The sequence below is a fragment of the Nylanderia fulva genome, unplaced genomic scaffold (assembly GCF_048542155.1).
Source record: "Nylanderia fulva isolate GAGA-0341 unplaced genomic scaffold, ASM4854215v1 Scaffold67, whole genome shotgun sequence".
Lineage (NCBI taxonomy): Eukaryota > Metazoa > Arthropoda > Insecta > Hymenoptera > Formicidae > Nylanderia > Nylanderia fulva.
In genome coordinates, this window is record NW_028190775.1 from 378,342 (window position 1) to 401,797 (window position 23,456).

A 23,456-nucleotide genomic window follows, 5' to 3' on the forward strand; every position below is an offset into this window, starting at 1 on the left:
ATTATTAACAATATCATTTGTATAGATTGGTTTCATAAACAATCTTTCTCGAGCAGATTATTATCTTTTTTTTCAAATCATCCAATTTAGTATAAAATAGGTACCATATACAGTCTCACGGACAGAGTAATGCTACTTTCTCATCCTATGTTTCTTAGAAAAAATTTGGAATTTTGCATTTATACTTTGTTGAGCAATGGGTATCCCTTACATTTTAAAGAAATAAACCACAGAATAAAAACTCTATATGTATAATAAAAAACCAATGCAAACAAAAAAGAGTAATAAAAAAGATTTCCGTTTGATATGTCGAGATAGATCGTTGTTCTCTGACTGATATCACTGCTATTCTAAAGTTTGTCACTGAAAATGGTTAAATAATAACCGAAACGTTTGACAATTGATTGCTGTTATTACTTTATTACTACTTTACACTAAGATCGTGTACGTGCTCTTTGCCCATCTGTTACTCTTTAATTATTATTTACTGAGCCTAACTAGTAAAAAGCGTGTTAATAAAGAAGATGTTATATCCCTAAGAGATATAACTATTGATGCATAACTACTCATATTACATCCGCTTGACGACGGGCACTGACCGCGTAAAAACGCATACGCTGCAAGATATACGCGGAACCGAAATTGCCCACCGTGCAAGCAAAGCAGAAGGACTTTGAATTTACTTTGCTTGCACCTAACATAGGTCCTTGACCGAGGGGGCCTATTGCCAGGCACCCCTTCCGATCAAGAAAATTCCAAAAAGCGATACTATAAAAACGGAGCGGCAGTCGCTAAGTCGTTCTCAAGTCGCTCTCAAGTCGCTCTCGAGTCGTTAATTAAAGCGACTTTGCTAGTCGCGTGCGATTTATAACATCTTTTCGCAGTCGCGCGCGCGCTACATGAAGTCATAGTTAAATAGTGCCGCTAAACTGATACACGTAGCGTACGAGTGTAACATTGTTGAAATAAAGAAAAGTCAAGTGGTTAATTGGAATAAAAGTTCTTTAATAGCAACAAAGTGAAGTGCAATCATTTAATACACCCGATACAAGCTCTGACGCCTCGGATCTTCATCCCAATTTGGCGCAACCCCTTGTGTCTTACCCGAGGCACACAACAAAGAATATAAAAAAAATAATTTTTTTGTTATTTCTTATATCAATAACATTTCTAAATTAGTTGCATCCACAATAAAAAATCAGATTTTACAGTAGGTTACCGTTGTTTCAACAAATTGGAAAATTTCATTAAAGTTTATAAGGACAAAAATAAGAGTTTGTCCAAAAACAATGTCATTTACAAAATAAATTGTAAAAATTGCGATGCCTCATACGTAGGCCAAACGAGACAACAACTACAAACTAGATTAAAAGAACACTCTAATAACATAAAAGTAGATGCTTCGAAACATTTGGTTGTATCTGAACACATTGTGAATTTCCAACATGAATTTGATTGGGAAAATGTAAAAATTTTAGATATTGAGCATAATTATCATAAGAGAATTGTCTCCGAAATGATACATATTAAGGAACAGAAGCATGGAATCAATAGTAATACGGAACGACACTGAATTGTTTAACAGCGCATATTTTGACGTTTTAGAAGAGTTATCTAACATTTAATTTTAATATTTGTTTTTATTTTTGTAACTGCTTTGTACTTATCATCATGACACAGACTAACAATCACGATCGAGAATTCATAACAACAAAAAGCCTTCTCATAAGTATCTAAAAAGAAGAAGATTGTTATTTTAAAAAATTTTTTACACTTTTATTCCATCTATAATGTAACTCTAATGTTTTTTATAATAGTATGACATGAGAGCATTCCGGCCGCAATTTAACTCGGTCTTATTCAAACGTACAATTTCTTGCTTACCAACGAAAAAGGGGTTTGATATAAACGAGAATTGTTGCGGGTTGTTTTTCGTTATATTATGGAATATATGTAAAATCCATGGTTTCTTGTTGCTCACATTCGCTTTCAAACATCTTATCGTTCGCAATTATATATTTTATATTTCTCTGTAACGTATGCGTTTTTATAATAACCTAAAAATTATCGACTTTATGATTATATTATATTTATTTTGTATTACACTAAGAAAGACCAAGTATGGTCCGAAACGTGTAATTTTGTAATGTAATTTAATTTAATTTTGTTCTAAATATATTATTTTTAATTAGCTCGTCATTATGCCCTTTTATTAGATTGGATTTTAGCGTTAGTGCAACATACGAGCATATTAAGAAATATTTTTTAACTATCTTTTATTTATTTTTATTTTTATTTTTGTATTTAATGCATAGTATATCGATATAACTACGTAAGACGGATTATGAATAAAAATACATGACGCTTATAAGCACTCACGATACATTATAAACAATATTTATAAAACATGCAAGATATTACTCTGTGTTTCCGACATATATTTTAAATCGATTCTTCCAATTACAGGAGAGATTTTACAATCGTTGTTTTAATAGCGAAATTAATAGAATTGAGAAGAAATTAAGAAAGTTATTGATATTTAAAATTATAACTTCACATATGAGTATAAAAGCCATTGATTTTACGTGTAAACCTATGCATTTGTCGGATCTAAATATAGCGAATAAGGGGAATAACAATGTTAAAGATTGGACATGCTTTTATAATTTACCATTAAATGACAATGAGATACAAGTCAATGTATTACTGACTTCTTTTGAATTTCAGAAACTGTGCGCGACTGAATGCGGAATTGGAAATTGGAAGCTGAGCGGGATAATTCCAATCAACACGCGTAATGTTAACAACCACAATATATTTGAGATACTAACACAAGAAAAGTACAAATAAAGAAACGAGAATAATTAACAAAAAAGAAGATGAGTCGAGAATCTAATTACTTAGCGGTCCGCAAGCTACAAAATGTACGCGAAAAAAAGACAAGCGATTTTTCGTAGTTTCGATTCGCACTCTGTTCGCGCCGACAGACTAGACGGAAAGAGCGCCGCGGTCTTTCAAGGAGAGATTTTTATGGAGACAAAATTCGAGAACGTTCGAGAAGTTTTTTAATATTTTATAAACCGGTTAAGGACGATAAAAACATGCAGATGTAATTATTTATTAGCGCAACAGTTAATGTTTGTTATTAATACATCGATTTTTTTCTCTTCTCGCGCAACCGCGGTGTGTATTGTTTGTCTTTTAAAGCAAGATAGAGCGAGCGCTTATTTACGAAGACGCAGGGTAAACGTATATCCCTGCGGCTGAGCGCTAATTTCTTAGCGTAGAATTAGATTTTTGTATAATGATTGCATGATGCATGATAAGGGTGCATGCGGCTTATTAATGCTTTTGTTTTTCAGCAGGATTCTCGATTTGAGAGTTCGATCTCAAACATTCCGCCCGCCCACAATATTCGATATAGAGCCTAAAAAAACAAAAAGGCCAAAAAGGAAAAAGAAAAAAAACTGCGGAAGATGGTCGGCACTTCTCCACAATGATAAATTGGAACGAAATTCAAACTGGCGCACTCAATTAAGGCGCAGCGATACAGTAGTCGGTAGTCTATTTTCCCTATGGCTCACAAATTCTAGAAACGTCGATAGCGGTAATTATTACTCACAGGCGAAATTTTCCAACCCAGATGGTTTCCCCACAATCTTCAAATCAATCTCTTACGGTCTCACTTTATCACCACACGATAAATTTCCCCACTAACTAACGACTAATAAACGAAAAGAACAGAAAAAAGAACAAAAAAAGCGAAAGAAAAAAAATCTTTTAAAGAGGCAAAAAAAACACATAAAATATTCACTCACAAAACGTTGATTTCGGTAGACAAATTCATAAAAAAAATTCAGGTATAATACTCTCTCTCTCTTCCTAATATTCTCTTGGCGTGACCCCACGTTGGGCGCCAAAAATTTGCAACGTCTTTTCCTGCTCCGAAACGCCAAATTCGGATAGGGGAGCATTCAATTTGAATATTTTGATCGTTAGCGTCAAAAATCGGTAACATAAGAGTTTAACTACTCGTATTTAGGTACTTTCGGTAACTCACAATAAAGTTGGGCGCCAGGCGCAGTTACATGCGCCACGGTAGCAATAAAAACGGGACCTAAGATATCCCTTCAAAATTCGGCAGTAAATTGTGGGTCTAGATTGTTCTTATTCTATGGTTGAGAGAGAGGTATACAGAAAGACTTACACAGGTTGACATGAATAGACAGATATATTTCAGACACTTAGGACTAACAATTGTACATGGAATAAATATAAATTTACAATATAATTATATGATGAACATTAAGATTTAGGTTAGAGATATGGATAAATATAATACACAGAGGCGAAGATTTCGGTACGACGGGATTGATCACCCGGATCGACTAATCGAATTTTCATTAATTATAACGATACTTAACAATCTCTAATAATCTCGCGACAGCATTACAACAACGAGATATACAAAAAAGCTCGGTAAACGGTTCGGCTGTTTAAACTTAGTATCTCGGGTACGCGATATACACAAAGGTCACATCAACACGAGTCGAGACACGGCGCGATACGAAAAAACGGTTAACAATAAGGCGACAGCAATTTCGTGACTCTCTCGCACGACTCTCTCGCCGAGTCAAAAATCGAAATAATTATCACACTCGCGAAGAACGGTTGCACGCAAATTCCGTAAATTTAATGACTGAATCATTAACAAAGAAAGTCTCATGCACGGCGACCATGACATAGAACGGTACTTGAAATATACCGACAAACAAGAATGGAAGATTCTCGCTCTCGGAACGATTGACTGTCGGCGGCACTTCTCGGAGAGGGCTCGGCTCGCGAAACTCGAAGTCGGCCCCGCGGTAACAATACTCAGAGAAAGAGACCGCTCTCTCTAGTACAAGACGACACGATAACGAGACAATACGGTACTCACGGTAATTACTCTACTTTCTCGCCACCCACGGCACCAACCAACACTCACGTACGGCTACCCGAGAGGCGGCTTACAATAAACGGCGATAAAGTCCGACGTCCTTACGTTGTATAGGCCAGGATCTGGAGGCATCCTCACACGTGTATGGCTCACTGAACAGTGAAAAGCCAGGCCTCGCGCTCCTTGGTACCTCAAGCGCCGCGTTGATCTCCCGCGCATTCCATCGATGATAGGGTCGATGGCGAGAGTCCTAGGGTCTCCTGGACTCTTCCCTTGGGGTGCGTTCAGATCTCTCACCCAGCGAGTGTGGGTAGGGTGGACTGGGAGTGGGCGGAGTTACTGTGAGGTGATTTCGGTGGAGTGAAGAATCTGAACGCACCTATGCATTCTGGAGACTGTGTAAAGGTGCCATTAACAAAGAAAACGTCCATCTACAATCACCTAACCTTAAAGATGGATCATCGAGTAATTATAGCATCAGTTGTGACTATAAGTAAAAATTTTTTACAAGAAGTAATGGAAAGTGATAGTGACAGTAGTGGCAGTGATACCTCTGATGAGGAGTTGGATATGCGAATACATATGCAATTGCGAGGACCTCAATGCAAACCTGTAAGAATTGAAGGTTATATAGAACATACAATCCCACAACTTCATCGTGAGCAGTTCAGGCAGCATTTTCGCATGACTCCAACAACGTACAATCAACTCGAACAGAGATTGGCACCAATTTCGCAAGGAGATGTTGGTATGAAATCTCACATACCAGTCAGGAAGCAATTACTTGCAACTCTATGGTTATTGGCTACACCAGATTCCTACAGGTAAGTTTCTTTTAAAGCATTTTCTAAAGAGACAGTGAAAACTATGCAACCACAGATGTAGTAGAAAATGTATAGTCATGATATGTAATTCACGACCATTGAAAGTGTGTGTGTGTGTGTGTGTGTGTGTGTATGCACGCGTGCGTGCGTGTGCGTGTGCATGTGTGTGTGAATCTTGTCTGTGAATAAGTGTATTTGTTTTAGGTCTGTAGGGGAAAGATTTGACATGAGCAAAAGCTCACTGAATGTCAGTTTCATGAGGGTTGTACAAGCCTTGAATGACATCGCTAGAGATGTCATACAATGGCCAAGAGAAGACAGATTAGCAACAGTAAAACAAAAATTTCAAAGGTTGTCAGTGCTACCTGACATTATTGGAGCTGTGGATGGTACTCATATTTCTATAAAAAAGCCGTATGTAAATTTCTTTTTCGTTTAAAACAACTATATCTTGATGGATTTATCCAATGTTCTGATCATGATATGATTTTATGCAAAAAATTTGTTGAGCGAGTTTAAAATTAAAATGAACATTAAAATTTATAAATATTTTGTGTATGTGCTCTAAACATTTAAAATTAATATAAAATTGTGAAGGGTTGAGTAGAGGTCACTGTGCTATTATTATTAAACAATTATATTAAACAAATAAAATATCAAATGTTTTAACCATAAATGCGATCATCAAAGAAATAAAGTAAAAAAACATTGTTTAACCGAAACGTATTATTATAACTTTTTAATAATAATAGCACGGTGACCTAACTCTGTTCATTAGCTCTGGATAATTTTATATTAATTTTAAATACATAATACCTCTAAATATTACATTTGCTGAAACTTTATTTTTTAAAGAAAGATTCTCTGTCCTATAAGACATATAAGAAAAAATATGCTGTTATACTTCAAGCTATATGTGACTCTGAGTTAGTTTTTCTGGATTGCTTTGCTGGTTACCCAGGATCTGTAGGTGATATAAGAGTATTTAGAAATTCTGATCTTTGGTCAGAAGTCCAGAGGGATAGACAATCATATTTCCCTAACGAGGAATACATCATTGGTGATAAAGCTTATCCTATTTTACGTTGGTGTATTTCTGCTTTTCGTGATCGTGGTAATCTTACAGCGGTAAATACATACTTTATATATTTAGTTGTATCTATAGAATCATATTAATTTTTCATTTGGTAAACATTTTCTTCACTTCTCTTTGCATGTCGAAACCATGAAATTATTAGGATATTTTTTCTTTTGCAGGCTCAGAAAAGATTCAACAACATACTGTCTACAGTTAGACAAGTCATTGAAAGAACATTTGCATTGCTGAAAGGAAGATTTCGAAGGCTGAAATATCTAGACATGAATAGAATGGACATGATCCCCTTTGTGATAATTGCTTGCACAGTTCTTCACAACATCTGTCTTGAAAGATTTGATGAAAACATAGAAGAATATATCTTAGAAGGTTGGGAAAATGAAAACATTGAAGAAGGCAGGGAGAATGAAGTTTGTGTTCAAGATCCAGTGGCAGATGAAGATGCTGGTTTAGCAAAAAGAAATTATCTAGTAACCTTAGTTTGATAGTTATATATTATACACTAGCGGTCATAAGTATAACACTTCTAATTATATATTTTGTTAGTAGACAAAGTTTCTTGATGAAAAATAAAATAATGAATCAAGGCATAAATACTTGTGATAGAACTGTATTTATTCATGTCATTTTACCTATACAATATACATTACAAATATTTATATATGTGGCAATAAAATATATTAGAAATATATATATATCCTCAACATAACAAGTGTTTCAGTCTTTAAGCATTTAATCACATTAAGTATCTGAGTCAATAACATGTGCAAAGAACTTAATCCCAATAATACTTTCAGGTAGCACCAATCGCAAACAATCATTTACCATATCTTGAATTACTTAAAATTAATGAATTACTGAATTACTGAAGTACTTAAAATTATATAGAGATCAATACTGTGAATTATGTACGTTTCCACTAATGTAGATTAACTTTTATCTCAGTTTAATTTACTTTTTATCTTTTTCTAATTCTTAGAACTATAAAAGTAAAAAGTTAATTAAACTAAGATTAAAGTTAATCTGCATTAGTGGAAATGGACGTTACAAAACGAAATAAGAATAGAACTAAATACTAAAATAATACTATTAAAGGTTACTACTAAATGAGAAACATGCACAACAAAGTTCTTTCTTTCAGTTTAGCAATGAGTTTTTGTTTTATGCCCGTTCTCGGTCCCTTCCCCGACCGGAAGAAGGACAAACGAAAGGGGACACGTGCTCGAGTAACGATGGGTATTTGAAGATTCCACGAGGAGACATAGCAGCTGAGGGCCGAAAAGCACGTGCCATGCATGAAAGAAGACGCAAGATTCAATGGAACGCCGGGATAAGAAATTTATTATACACAGCCTCCTACTTGGGACACTAGCGGTAGCTGTTGCAACCGTTGTCCATGGGTTACGTGGAGCTGCTTGGAAATGAACAAACGTCGTCCACCTCGAATATGCCAAATCCACAGAATGCTCGCCTAATATTTTAATTTTAATTTGAGGTGAATAATGACTACATTAATGAATATGTTAAAGCTCATGAACTGTCTTGAAATTTTGATGGAAGATATTAATATAAAAGTTATATTTAATTATTTTAATTTAATTAAATTAAGTTTATCTAATTATCTCAAAGGAATAAAAGATAATAATAGCAACTTTCAATAAAGCTTTATATTTAAAGCGCGGAAAATGTTAGAAAATTATACGGATTTCTGTAGCGCATTGTTTATTTCTATGCAACTCCACGTAAAGCAAGCAAGCACGTAATTTGTGACACTATCGGGACTCGAGCAATTAAACGTGACCTCAGAATTATACACAATATCACTGAAAGTCCGGTGTGCGTGATACGACACGCAGAATACTGTCCACAATTTATCGATTAATTTTGCAATTTTCAAGTAAAACACGACGGGACTGTTATCGTTAAGTACAATTTTTTAATCACTTAATGATTGTCATTTGAGCGAAATAAACGTCGGCGTCGCTCGTTTTATCAGCTGAAGAACAAATATTATAAATAAACGACGCTTTGCGAGAGACAACACGCATTAATAACAATATAACTTACAAGTCAGTCGACCCAGACGTCACTCATCCCTAGTTATATTTAATGCGAGGGGTCTCAGAATAGGTGTATGTTTTGCTAGTATTTACTTTAAAAAAATTAATGCTTGAATAACTTTTCTATCAGATAAATTATTTATATACAATCAAACGGTTAATAAATTATAATTTCTACCTACGTTAATTAAAAGTGGTAAATAATTATCGGGAGATACGTATGTGATATTTATTATATTATATTAAACCGTGAAAATAAATTAAAAAGAATATTTTAATATCCATGCTCATTACGCAGAAGTAAGATAAATTATTAATTAGAAAAAAGCAATTAAGAGCGTTTTCGTTGAAAAGTATCGTTTACCTTTATCCAAAATAGGAATATGTATAACGAGTGTCGTTTCTAAGCGAGCACCGAGAACTGAGCTGATAACGATAAACTTACGATAAAGACAACTATATTTAGAGCACCAATGAGTTGCTAGTAGAACAGGACGAATCAGATATGGCGTATTACCGACTAAATTTCGGGACTTCCTCCGCTTCTTCAAATTAATACACTTGTATTAATACACTGAGATAATTCTCTGACTAGCATAAGAATTGCAATACAAAATCAAGTGCTCCAATAATATAAAACTCTACAATAAAAAAACAAAAAAAAATTAAAGAAATCAGTGTATAATGTCAAAATAGAAAGAAAAAACTACACACTACTTACAACTCTATAACTTCTTCAAGAGTTGGCTCATTACACTTTGATAAACTTCAATGGCACTATCCTGTCGTTCCATACGTTCAGTGTGCCTCTTCTGTCGGGCCTCTTCTGCTCTGTTAGACACCTCTGTTCTTATAGTTAATAATCTTTCGATGTTTTTTTCAGTGACACTTTTTTTTTCATTTTGGATTTAGGAGTAGAACCATGCTCACTATCGGCTTCACTGCTGCTGTTTAAGCATATAGAAGCTGCACTTGAATCTTGAGTTTCTACAATAGTAGATTTACGCTTTTTTAGTGTTGAAGCTATGGATACAGGTTTCACAGCTGGCTTGTCACCAAGAGCATCATCCATCTCTTTATAAAACTTGCATGTAGCAACTGGAAGGCCACTACCCTTCTCATTCTTGTCCTTAGCTTTCACATAGTGTTTCCTGAGGTCCTTAAATTTGTCTTCACATTGCTGACCAGTATAGTCCCAGAGTGGGTTCTCTTTCTTCAACTTGCTGGCTATCATTTCCCAGACTTTCTTGTTAGTAATAGTAATGCTTTTGAAATAGCTCTCATGTCCTCTCCATTCATCAATAAGAGTTTTAACAGCATAATCATCCTTCCACGATGCTGCATCTGTGGTAAGAAATAAGAATTGGTAATGAATATAGCAGTATACAAAGAGACGAAAATATAATTTAAAAAAAAAACATGCGTACTTTTCTTGCCAGAGATGTCAATAAGTGTTAGTAAATTTTTATTTTCAGAATTTGATTCTTCACCAGACAACAGTTCTGTTTCTGACACTAGAGTCTCATCTATTCATCAATAAATATTATTTTAAGATTCATCAACTAAAGTAGTCTCATATACAATATTACAAAATTAAAACAGAGATTAGTAAAACAAAGAACTTGCCTGAAGAATTCTTTTCAACACATAGATTGAAAGATGCTAGATTTTCAGGTGTTATATCAAGGTACATTGGACAATTACCTGTTGAAATAAAAGAAAAATAAATAATAAACAATGATTGAGGCTCAAATATATAAAAATAATACCAAATATAGACTAGGAGCCGAGGTTTTTAATGCTATTATAAACAATCCTACATATAATGATAACAGACGTTTCGACCTACAGGTCATCTTCAGTGTATTGTGATATCTATAAAGATAATGCTAGCTATAAATAACAATAAATATATACATAAAGGGTCAATCGGTTAAAAATTAAATTCATTTGCAAACATTACTTATAGAAGCAGACTATTTAAACAAACTGTCCACCTCCGCTTTAGCAATTTCCAATCTGTGTACATACTTTTTAGGTTTCAATTTTTAATATTAGTTTTGTTCAGATTGGAAATTGTTGAAGCAGAGGTAGATAGTTTGTTTAAATATTCTACCTCGACAAGTAATATCTGCAAATGAATTTAATTTTTAACCAATTGACCGTTTATATTTGTATTATTTTCATATGTATTATATCACATTGAAAATGATTTGATATAGATCGAAACGTCTGTTATCATTATATGTAGGATTGTTCATAATATTAGTATCTGCTTATACTGTGATATTAGTATTAAAACCTAACCTAACCTTGCTCAGCTCATAGCACATAATATTTGGAAAATTATTTAGAAAAATAAATCACTTTAATTGATGAAAAAGAAAAAACTATAACTGCAAGCCTATTCTGTATTATAATTCTTAAATACAGTTTCGCCATCGTGATAACATCATTGTGCAGCTTTTTTACTATCTGCGTAACGTTATAACGATAATGAAACTGTCGATAAAAGTCACAGAATAGGCCAGCTGAATATTTAGAGCGTGAATAACAAATAACTTACCATCAACGTCCCATACGACCAACTTGTTATCGGAAAATACTGGAGAACCAGTCTCCGTGACCACGAGTTTAAAATTTATCGTTGTGTTTTCTTGGCGCGTAAAATCCACCCACCGACACCCTGTGTCAGGAACAGAGTGCTTTTTCCCCTCACTCGGGTGTGTTCGGGTGGAATCTGAACGATATACTCAGAGGTCACCTGACCAGAAGCAGGAGGCATCTGAACGGCGTTTGAGTGACTTAAAGTACCTAGAGGGGAAATCTGAACGCACCCCTAGCCGGGGTAACTTCTCGCCGGGAGTTTTGAACGCTGAACGAGAGGATGTTTTCTCCGATATGTCAGGCTGGCATTCCTCTTGCGGGATAGGCGGTAGGCTGGCCGGGCCCTCCGTTCGACCCTCTCCAGGATATGCCCCGTGATCGATACGGCTCAGAGTCCTCTCGTTATTCTATAACATGTCAATCGCATTAATATTGCGCGAGAAATATTTAATTAATTTCGGCCACTCGATACTTATCTGCGCGAGGTCCCGGGCTCTCTCTCACTCTCGCTCTATCTCTCTCTCCATGCTGCTGTGGTATCCTGGCACATCCTGTCTCGCTTCCTCTTGCCCGACAAAATGGCTCCCGGCCGTCCTCTCGAACCGTCGTCGTCGCTCTTCCTAAGAATCTCACCGCACCGACAGGCCGATGCTGCGCGTAACTCCTATTCTCGCAAAAAAGGTCTTATAAAATACGGATCGCACCCTCCCCAATACGAGGGGCGCTCCAGACCGTTGCGTCCTACCCGGTCGGGCTTTCCGCTCTTGTGACGGCGCTCCAAAGGCATCACGTCACAATATATATATATATATATATATATATATATATATATATATATTATATATAGATATATAGATATATATATAGAGATATATATATAGATATTTTTACACTCTAATATATATGTGTATATAGATATATATATAGAGATATATATATAGATATTTTTACACTCTAATATATATGTGTATATATATATATACAGGATGTCATGCAACATGATGTCCACAGTGAAACTTTGTATTCTTGGGATCATTCTGACATAAGTCAAAAAGTACACGTATGCCCTAAAGTCGATTACAGCGAAAAGACGAAATTGCATATAATAAGATAAATATTATTTATTGAAGATAATAATTTTATTTATTAAATGATAATATTATAGAATTACTTTATAAACTGTGCGATAATGTAGATCATAAAGATGTTTTTCTCGCACTTGTGCGGTTCGATAGACAAATATATAGATAGATATGTATATATATATATATATATATATATATATATATATTTATGTATATATGTATGTATGTATGTGTGTATGTATGTGTACGTATGTGTATGTATGCATATATAGAAAATGTTTATAAATAAACTAATCTGTACATCCAGCCTTTCTTGAAGAAAACTCTACGTTTTGAAAGAGGCAAATGTTTGGCGTCATATTTCCGTCCCATTGTGTGGACAACACACAAACTCAAACTAACACACTAAAAAAACTAAATACATGTATTACAAATGTTACATCCGTGAATGGAAAATTATAACTAACGTGTATGTTACATGTTACATGCACGTTAATTACGTGTTATATAGCAGTTATAATGTTGTTTGCTGGGCAGTTCCTTATTGAAAATTACATACGTCTTTTGCAACTGTTTTCTTTACACCTATTGATTGGTCTCATTATTCCGTGCATACCATAAAAGTATAAATGTATAACATATTGAAATATAAATATATGTATAATATATGAAAATTGAATATTTTACAAGATATTGTCAATTTTATAAAAAATTGTTCACTTCAAACCTTTATAACTCAATAAGTACATCAAAAAATATTTTATTAGTGTTTTGGAAAATTCTGAAGATAAGCTACAAGAATATCTAATAAAAAATAGGGGGTTTTGTTTAACAAAAGTTGATCTTGAAATGACCTCTAAATTTGACCCCTACGTCAAACTCGAGGTCACCATGAAATGTCTTATTTTCCCTAGAAAAAATTTTTTATATATAATAATATAAAATTATATAGAAATATATAAAATTATACATATAATCGCAAAATTATATATGAAATATGTCCATATATAATTAGATAAAAGAGCTTTTGATATACATATAATTATATAAATTTATATATATATATATATATATATATATATATATACATATAATTATATAAATTTATATATATATATATATATATATATATGTATATGTATATATGTATATATAATAAATAAGTATTCACATATATAAATATATATAATGTTTCATATATAACTTGACATGAGATTATACATGAACCTTATAATTTATATATAAATAAATTTAATTATATATAAAATAAATATATTTCACATATAATTATGTATAATTATATAATTATTTGGATATAATTATATATAAAAAATTTTTTCCCAGGTTGAACCCTGCAACTTTTATATTTTGTTTATAAGACCACTATTTTTTGGACATAATTGGCCGTTGCCGGACTTTTGAACCACCTTGTGTATATATATATATGGTAGATTGTATATTTCCTTTGAAAAATACATGAAAATATGCACATATCATCAAAATATATAAGCGCAATGTTGAAATTGTGTTCAACTATGTCATAAAGAGACACATTTATATATGTATGTATGTTTTACTGTCATTGACACCCCTTGTAGAAATTTGTCACTAGTAACGCCAATTAATCACTTATTTCGAGTACTTAAAATACTGATATACAGATCGAAATAAGTGATTAAGTACTCGAAATAAGAGATAAATTGGCGTTACTAGTGATATATTTCTATAAGGGACGCTTATTGTTAGATGCGTGTGAGAGATGATTCGACAGTAAAAATATATTATGTTGTCTGATTCTAATATGTTGAACACTATAAAATGGTTTTTTGACATATATGGATTACTGCCGATAATAGCGGAATTAAAATTGTTGACAATTATCGACAATTTTAGTTCCACTCAAATGACGGCGCTAACCCGTCGGAGTTCGGCCAACGCTCCTTAAACATAAATTAGAGTTTAATCATGATTTTAACTGGGCAACACCGACGATATTACATAACGAAAAACACACAAAAAAGAGAAAAATAGCTGAAATGTTTTTTATTAAAAAAACTAACAAAACTATCAACCTACAAAAAGACAGATAATTTGAACAATATTTATAACAATATACTAAAGGTTGTGTAGTCCTTGGCTCTTATATTTTCACATTATGACAAGAAGTTTTGTTCGCATAACATGTTCACGGTTTTAATTTTAAGGTAAAGTTTAACACGTTTTGTTCATATATTTTTACGCATTACTATGAATTTAATGTAATTATTCTTTGTAGTACACTTGATAAGGACCAAAACCCATGGTCGAAACGTTGCGGCGATTTTTAAATATATTTGCCAGTATTGGTCGTTTTAAAATTATTTATTCTTTTAATTTTATGTGTATATATGACACAAATACTTGGTTTGATTAACTAAATAATAAAATAATGTATACATTTAATTAACTCAAATTTAAAAGTTGTATTTATATTTTGGAAATTAGATTCTATTTTAGATTAAAAAAACAATAAACAAATAATTTTCATTAATTTAATCATTTTTGTTGAGGAAAAATCGTCTCCAAATGATCACAATAATCTAGCATTATGCAACTGTCGACTATGGAACATCCTGTGCGTGCGTGCGTACATGTGTGCCTGCATGCGTGCCTGCATGCGCGCATATACGTGATGTGTGTACGCGCGCGCGCGCGCATGTGTGTTTATATGTTTATATATACGTATGTATACTTTCACTTAATCTTATTGTTAGTATAAAAAGTAAAGTATTTTAAAATATATGATAGGTGGTGTGTGTATATGTGTGTGTGTACATATGTATAAAACAATATATATGTGTTAATATTAAAATATTATCTTGTTTGTAATAAAATCAAAATAAGATTGCAGAACATTACGTAAACATTATTTTTTATCCAGATATACTCAAACATGAATCAAAAATATTATATTTAATTTTAATATTAGATTTTAATTTTATTATTAGATTTTATTATTAGATTTTATTATTAGATTTATACTACTTTTAATGTTATTGCCCAAGCTTAGTGTTACTCATACATTTCATCAATCAAGAACAAGAGAAAGGTTGCGCGGTAAGATCGCGTAATACGTTCAACGTAATGTTTGAAGTTTCAGTCTTTCGCTTTCTCTGCCACGACTAACTGCTCGATCGTGCCACGTACTCTCGATTCCTCTTTATGGAAGTGTTTTTCTTTTTCAACTAAACTTCAATTAACGTTATAATGCTCGTCGGGATGTTACTAATGTTGCAAAAAAGAATATAGTCGACTTGTGTTATGTTGTAGTGCTTTCATTGGTAAACAACTTAATTTTATAATTACATATTATGATATAATAGCACAATAAAAATAAACTTTTCTTGAGAGCATTCTACTTTCAAAAATAATTGCAAAGCAAATAATAAAGCTTTATTATTTACTTATTTTCGAATAAACTTAATCTTAATAAATTATTTTCTTGTGTACGATTAACTACAAATATATTTAATATTAAAAAACATACGACAAATAATGATTTTTTTGCTAAATAAAAATGCCAATTAAAAATTAATCAAAGAATTCTTATGTATAAAATAATTTAAGAGGTTTATAAAATATTTTATATTTTGAAAAACACAACAAATACAATATATATTTTCAGAAGATATATCGTTTCTATAAAAATTAATCTCTTAAAAATGTTGAACAAAGATAACATTAACGTAATTAATGAAAAAATTAATTAATGTTGTAATACACACACACACACACACACACACCCACACACCTACATATATATAAGGGTGTTCCAAAAGTTCCGGGCCACCTGAATATTTCGAAAACTAAGCATAGTAGAAAGAAATGTTTCTAATGAAACTTGTAGGGCTCAAAATAAGACATTTATTGGTGACCTCGATTTTGACCTTGAGTTCAAATTTAGAGGTCATTTCAAAGTATTTCAATTTAATTCTTTTAAATGGAACCTTCTATTTTTATTCCATATTCTTATAGGTTATCTCGAGAGCTTTCTAAAACACTATAATAACATTATTTTTCATAGAGTATTCTTTGAGTCATAAAGGTTAGAAGCTAACAATTTTTTCACATATATTGTAAAATATCTTGAATATGGCTAGAACGCTCTTATCGTAAATAACAAGGATAGAGAATGTATCGCTGTAAAGAGCCAAATATAATACTTATTGTTAGCAATTCGCTAAGACGAAGAACAATCTCTAAATCTCAATTTAGAGATTTATAATCTCAACTAAATTTAGAGATTTATAATCTCAACTAAATTGAGATTTAGAGATTGTTCTTCGTCTTAGCGAATTGCTAAGTATTATATTTGGCTCTTTACACCGATACATTCTCTATCCTTGTAAAATATTCCATTTTCGGTAATCATATCTTAATACTTTTTTGTACAGTATAATAAAATCAATCAATTAGTATTACAGAAAACAGATAATTATTTTAAAAAATATGTAATATTCAACATGCAGCTGCATACTATTTTTTATAAGCAACTATGTGTTTTTTTACACCAATTCATTGGTCTTATTATTCCGTGTAAAAAAGCATTAAGGTTTGATTACCGAAAATGGAATATTTTACAAAGATATTTTACATTTTATATTAAAAAATTGTTAACTTTTAACCTTATAACTCAAAGAGTACTCTATGAAAAATAATTTTATTATAGTGTTTTGGAAAGCTCTCGAGATAAGCTATTAAAATATGGAACAAAAAATAGAGAGTTCCATTTACAAAAATTAAGTTCACCTTAAAATGACCTCTAAAATGATCACCCCAAGGTCAAAGTTGAGGTCACCAATAAGTGCCTCATTGTAATCCCTTACAAGTTTCATTAGAAACATTTCTTTCTACTATGCTTAGTTTTCGAAATATTCAGGTGGCCCGGAACTTTTGGAACACCTTGTGTATATATATGTGTATATATATATATATATATATATATATATATATATATACACATATATATATATATATATATATATACACACAGCATATATATATGTATATATCACAAAATATATATATATATATTGTATATATATGTATATATGTATGTATCATATATTAAATATTTTTCGCATGTAGAGGATGAAAAAATGTTATATAAACATGGGTCCGGAAACGCTTTATTTCTAAATATTGGAATTTTTCCTCACTTTTCGAAATAAGTGCTAATTAATTTTGTAAATATTAATTTTTTAAATCGAAATAGTGTGTAAACAACCAAAAATGCGATTTTTTGAAAAAATATTTGAAAAATGGTCTTAAAAAATCAAAAATATTTGAATCCCCTTTTCGCTAATAGCTCAAAAAATTTTTTTTAAAGTCTAAAATGTCATACACTTTTATAAAAAAAAATTGAAAGAGTTTCATTGAGAAAAACAAAATAATTTCGGTTAAAATTGATTAAAACGCCAATAAATTTTCTTTTTTTAATTATTTCAATATTTTATTTGAAAAATACATTCAAAGACAAAAAATAACCACCTTATTAATGACAATATATTTACCTATTTTTTTTCAAGTTATAAATATTTAAAATTTTTTTAATTCAAAAAAATTAATGTTTTTAAAAATATATAACTCGGTAATTAATAAAGATAAAAATCTAAAAAAATTCATCAAAGTTACATTCAATAAATACAAAAAAATAAAAAGAAATGAAGCAAATCAAAATCGGGGGGAAAAAAGTCGTTGATTTGGTATGGAATGCCATATATATATATATATATATATAAAACAATTTAGAAAGTTGGCTCGAATAAAACAATATATATATATATATATATATATATATATATACATATATATGGGTGTATGTGTGTATGTATTACAACATTAATTAAATTTTTCATTAATTATATATATATATATATATATATATATATATTGTATAATACGAGCCAACTTTCTAAATTGTTATATATATGTAAAACTCTTGAATATCTAATAATTGTACTTTCAGATTTGCTGTTTCGACACTTTAAATTCTTGACCTAATTTCTTATTCATCATTCAGATTACAGCTCGGTTCTCTAAATTCAAATTTACTCATTATTTATTTAGCTTATCGTCTATTTGGAAATCACTTAAGAAAACGTTAAATGTCCCAAAAAATATCGTTTCGAAGATATTTCAGATTCACTAGTTATGCAAAAATCATGGTGGTAATATCGATTGCTCAATTGTTGAATCCAATTTTATTTTGTCAAGATAACTACGTCTGACAATTTTGAAATATATCATATATATTGAAAATATAAAAAAATGCACGATCTACTTTCTACGGTTTTTTATTTAAGAGATTTTTATTATAGTACATCGTAAATTGTTTTAGTATCAACGATTTATATTTCAATTCAAAGTATAAGCATGAAAATTTGTAATGATGAATTGATTAAAGATTATATTCATTTGACCCTAGTTTTAAAGATAGAATTTTTATCTTTTCACTTTATTAAATATTAACATAAAAATTAAATGGTAATAATTCAATCGACCAACTCTAGCAAATAATATTTGCCAGAGTTGGTCGATTGAATTATTACCATTTTTTAATTATCATCTGGTGACTTTATAGTTTTATATCATTTATTTACAAATGTTCAATTATTATTATTATTGTTAAATTTGTTCATATTTTCTTATTATTATAAAAATTGTATTAATTATAACAATGATATACATATGTATAAAGGGTCTACAAAAAGTGTTGAAACACCTTAATTTTACGAAAATTACACATTATAAAAAAATATATTTTAGATACAAGTTATAAGATTTAAAAATTCTATTTACTAGGTTTCTTATTAGTTTGATTATTGCCAAGATTAGAACAAAGTAATGTTGAATATTTTTAAATAGAATTATCTTATTTTTTTATATAAATTAATTCCTTGTATTTGGCATAAAAAATTATAAAGATAGAATGGCTATTATTTATAACAAATAAACAGTTGATGAGATATTTTATACTTTAATTTGACATAATCTTACATAAACTCTAAAATATCTCGTAAAATATTAATTTTTCAAGTATTTTACCTCAATATTTTTATGCTTACGAGGTATTTATGTAATCTTTACAGCTTATATAAAATTATGTCACTTTAAAATATAAAATATCTTGTAAATTATTTACTCTTTTATAATCCATTTTTTATAACTTTTTATAACTTTATAACTTTCTTATTTTATAAAATGTAAAAAATTAGATGGTAGGTTTTATTTAAAAAATTCAAGATTACCCTTCTCCTGATCTTGACGACTAATTAGCTATCACCAAAAGCAAAACTAATAACCTCAGTAAATAAAGCTTTTAAACTCTACATTTTTTGTCCAAAACATTTTTTTCGATAATGTGTAGTTTTCGCAAAATTAAGGGATTTAATACGTTTTATATGCTTTATATTGATTGTGATAATTTATCGTATAAAATTTATCGTTGTTATTTAGAATTAATTAAACTCGTGAAATATCAAATACACCGTTATAAATATAACTCCTGATAAACGTACAATGATTAACATCTATAAAGAACAATATGAATGTGCAATAAATAATTCAGAGTAGAATTTTTGCTATAAAAACGCAATATCTGTAATGTGCAATAATAAAGTGTAGCAACATTTGTCATGTTATCTAGGTATATTTAATAAGAAATATTAGCTTATAATATGTATAAGACTGTCAGAATAAAAATTACATAATTATCTCAATAAACACAGATATATATGTATATATATACATATATGTCTGTGTTTATTGAGTATATATATACATATATATCTGTGTTTATTGAGTATATATATACATATATATCTGTGTTTATTGAGTAATATATATATATATATATATATAAATATATATATATATATATTACTCAATAAACACAGATATATATGTATATATATACTCAATAAACACAGACATATATGTATATATATACATATATATCTGTGTTTATTGAGATAATTATGTAATTTTTATTCTGACAGTCTTATACATATTATAAGCTAATATTTCTTATTAAATATACCTAGATAACATGACAAATGTTGCTACACTTTATTATTGCACATTACAGATATTGCGTTTTTATAGCAAAAATTCTACTCTGAATTATTTATTGCACATTCATATTATTCTTTATAGATGTTAATCATTGTACGTTTATCAGGAGTTATATTTATAACGGTGTATTTGATATTTCACGAGTTTAATTAATATTATATTTGGTTTATATATATATATATATATATATATATATATATATATATACATGTATATATCTGTATTTATTGAGATAATTATGTAATTTTTATTTATATATATGCCTATGACTGTCAGAACAAAGATTACATAATTATCTCAATAAACACACACATATACCATATATATATATATATATATGTTTATTGAGATAATAATGTAATCTTTATTCTGACAGTCTTATACATATTATAAACTAATATTTCTTATTAAATGTATCTAGATAACATATATGACAAATGCTGCTACATTTATATATATATATATATATATATATATATCTTATATATATATATATATATATATATATATATATCTTATATATATATATGTACATGGCAAAAATACTTACAATTAGTCTGATGTAATTAGATAATAAAAATTAAATTATAAATAAATATATACAGGTTCTACGTATTAAGAATATAAAACAATTAAAAGGCCAATAAGAACCATGCGTAGAGGTCGTGCACGCAAAATAAAATTAAAGAGGTTTCTAAATTAAAGTAACGAATGAAGTAGTTAATATAAAGTTGAATATAAATTTAATTATTTGACGTTTTGGTCCCTCCTCAGAGACTAAAATCATACAAATTTGAAGATATATTAGATGCAATAATGTCAAACAAATTATAGAATTATAAAAACTATTTAAAATACATACTTCCAATATAATAAGTAAAATAAAATGAAATCTCGTGTGTTTAAAGACTGCATACTGCGGATCGATCTCTCGTCAAGGGAGCCTCCCATCGTACCAGACGATAGAAAAATGCATCTCCATACACTCCACTAAACTAACAGATTGCATCACAAACAGATAAATCCTTAATTCATTTGACAACATTAACAAAAAATTTCACACGTAACAATCCTAACATTATTTTTATGAGAGCAGACAAGGGTAACGCAACAGTGGCGATGGACAAAAACGTTTATATTTCTAAAATGGAAGAGCTGTTAAATGACACAAATACGTATATAATAGTTAAAAAAGAAAAAGTCCCGATTAAAAAAATGATTAGCGATATACATAATTTACTCTCTGGATGGAAAAAGAATCGTTAGAATCGGACAACAGATACAAATCGTTAAATTGTACAGGCGGGGTATTACCAAAGGGCTTATGGGCTTCCCAAAATACACAAGCCTGATTACCCACTCCGTATCATTGTATCGTCACGGAATACTCCGTTGTATGATTTTGCGCGGTTTTTACACGACATTATTCATAAGTCACTTCCGCAAATTGATAGCAACATGGCGAATAGTTATGAATTGATGGATAAGTTGGACATTCAAATTGAGGATAGTCACAGGTTAATTTCCTTAGATGTAATATCGCTGTTTACTAATATTCCACTAGATTCCGCGATAAACAGCATCGCGAATAGATGGAACTATATTGAGAAGAATTGTGACATTTCTCGAGATAAGTTTTTATGTGCTGTTAGATTTATTCTTAACTCTACATATTTTTTGTTCAATAATACCTATTATCGGCAAACCTATGATACATCTATGGGTTTGTCTTTATCACCAATCATTGCGGATATCACCCTTCAAGACTTGGAAACTAAAGCATTGAGTTCTATTCCAATTATTCCGCCTTTTTATGTTCGCTACGTTGACGACATTGCATTGGCGGTCCCTTCCTCCTTGTTCAATATTGTTTTAAGAAATTTTAATTCCATACATCCGAGATTACAATTTACAATGGAGAAGGGGACCAACAATAGATTAAACTTTTTAGACGTCACTATTATCGTTAATAATAACAGAGTAGAATTCGATTGGTTTCACAAGCCCACTTTCTCGGGGAAGTATCTCAATTTTGAGTCGCAGCATCCTCTTTGTCAGAAGAAGGGCGCTGTCATCGGATTGATAGATAAAGCGTTTAGACTTTCTCATCCAAGGTTTCATCAAAAGAATCTAGAATTAGTGATCACGATTCTACTTGAAAATGGTTACCTATTGGATTTTATTTTCCGTGTGTTGAAAGATAGATTACATGTATTGATCTCGAAACCATTGAATACTAATTCTGATAAGATCGCCGTTAACACAGATTCAAATAACACAGAAAAAACAAAATATTTTAACATACCGTACATCTCACTGATTTCAGACCAGTTTAAACAAGCGATACGAGATCTAGATACAAAAATATTGTACACGGGAGTTAATAAGTCGAGTAACTTAATTAAAACACACAAGGACTCGTTACCTAATGATTTATACAACAACGTGGTATATAAAATTTGTTGCAAAGATTGTGATGCAACTTATGTTGGTCAGACTAGCAGACTTTTAAAAACTCGCATAAGTGAACATCGTAGATTGTCTAATCATGAGTTTGATTGGACTAATATTGAGATCTTGGATGAGGAACCTTATTTAAGCATGAGATTGATGTCGGAAATGATTTATATTAAAAAGCAAAAAAACAGTCTAAATTTGCGGAGTGACACGAAACGATTAAATCAAGCCTATTTGCCGATACTAGAAAGCATATTTGACACAAGAATGTAG

At 30.6% G+C, this 23,456-nt stretch overlaps 1 protein-coding gene, 1 long non-coding RNA gene and 1 pseudogene across 3 annotated transcripts; 1 reads left to right on the forward strand and 2 right to left on the reverse strand.

Moving 5' to 3' along the window:
- Positions 1-7,456: 7,456 nt before the first annotated feature.
- LOC114939295 (uncharacterized) lies at positions 7,457-10,441 on the reverse strand (annotated as a pseudogene). Its single transcript, XR_014926028.1, has 2 exons — positions 10,347-10,441; positions 7,457-10,263 (listed from the first exon to the last, which is right to left on the reverse strand). The product of XR_014926028.1 is annotated as an uncharacterized LOC114939295 (transcript).
- A 110-nt stretch (positions 10,442-10,551) lies between these two features.
- On the reverse strand, positions 10,552-12,308 carry LOC146720553 (uncharacterized). Its single transcript, XR_014926029.1, has 3 exons — positions 12,272-12,308; positions 11,486-12,190; positions 10,552-10,623 (listed from the first exon to the last, which is right to left on the reverse strand). It is a non-coding gene; the product is annotated as an uncharacterized LOC146720553 (long non-coding RNA).
- Positions 12,309-22,184: 9,876 nt separating this feature from the next.
- Positions 22,185-23,456, forward strand: LOC146720554 (uncharacterized). The gene has a single exon (XM_085488261.1). The coding sequence runs from the start codon at positions 22,185-22,187 to the stop codon at positions 23,454-23,456; it is 1,272 nt and encodes a 423-aa protein (XP_085344387.1).

What these genes read in the sequence shown, in the direction of transcription:
- LOC146720554 (XM_085488261.1), top strand. Translation starts at nt 22,185, where the DNA reads ATGGCGAATAGTTATGAATTGATGGATAAGTTGGACATTCAAATTGAG.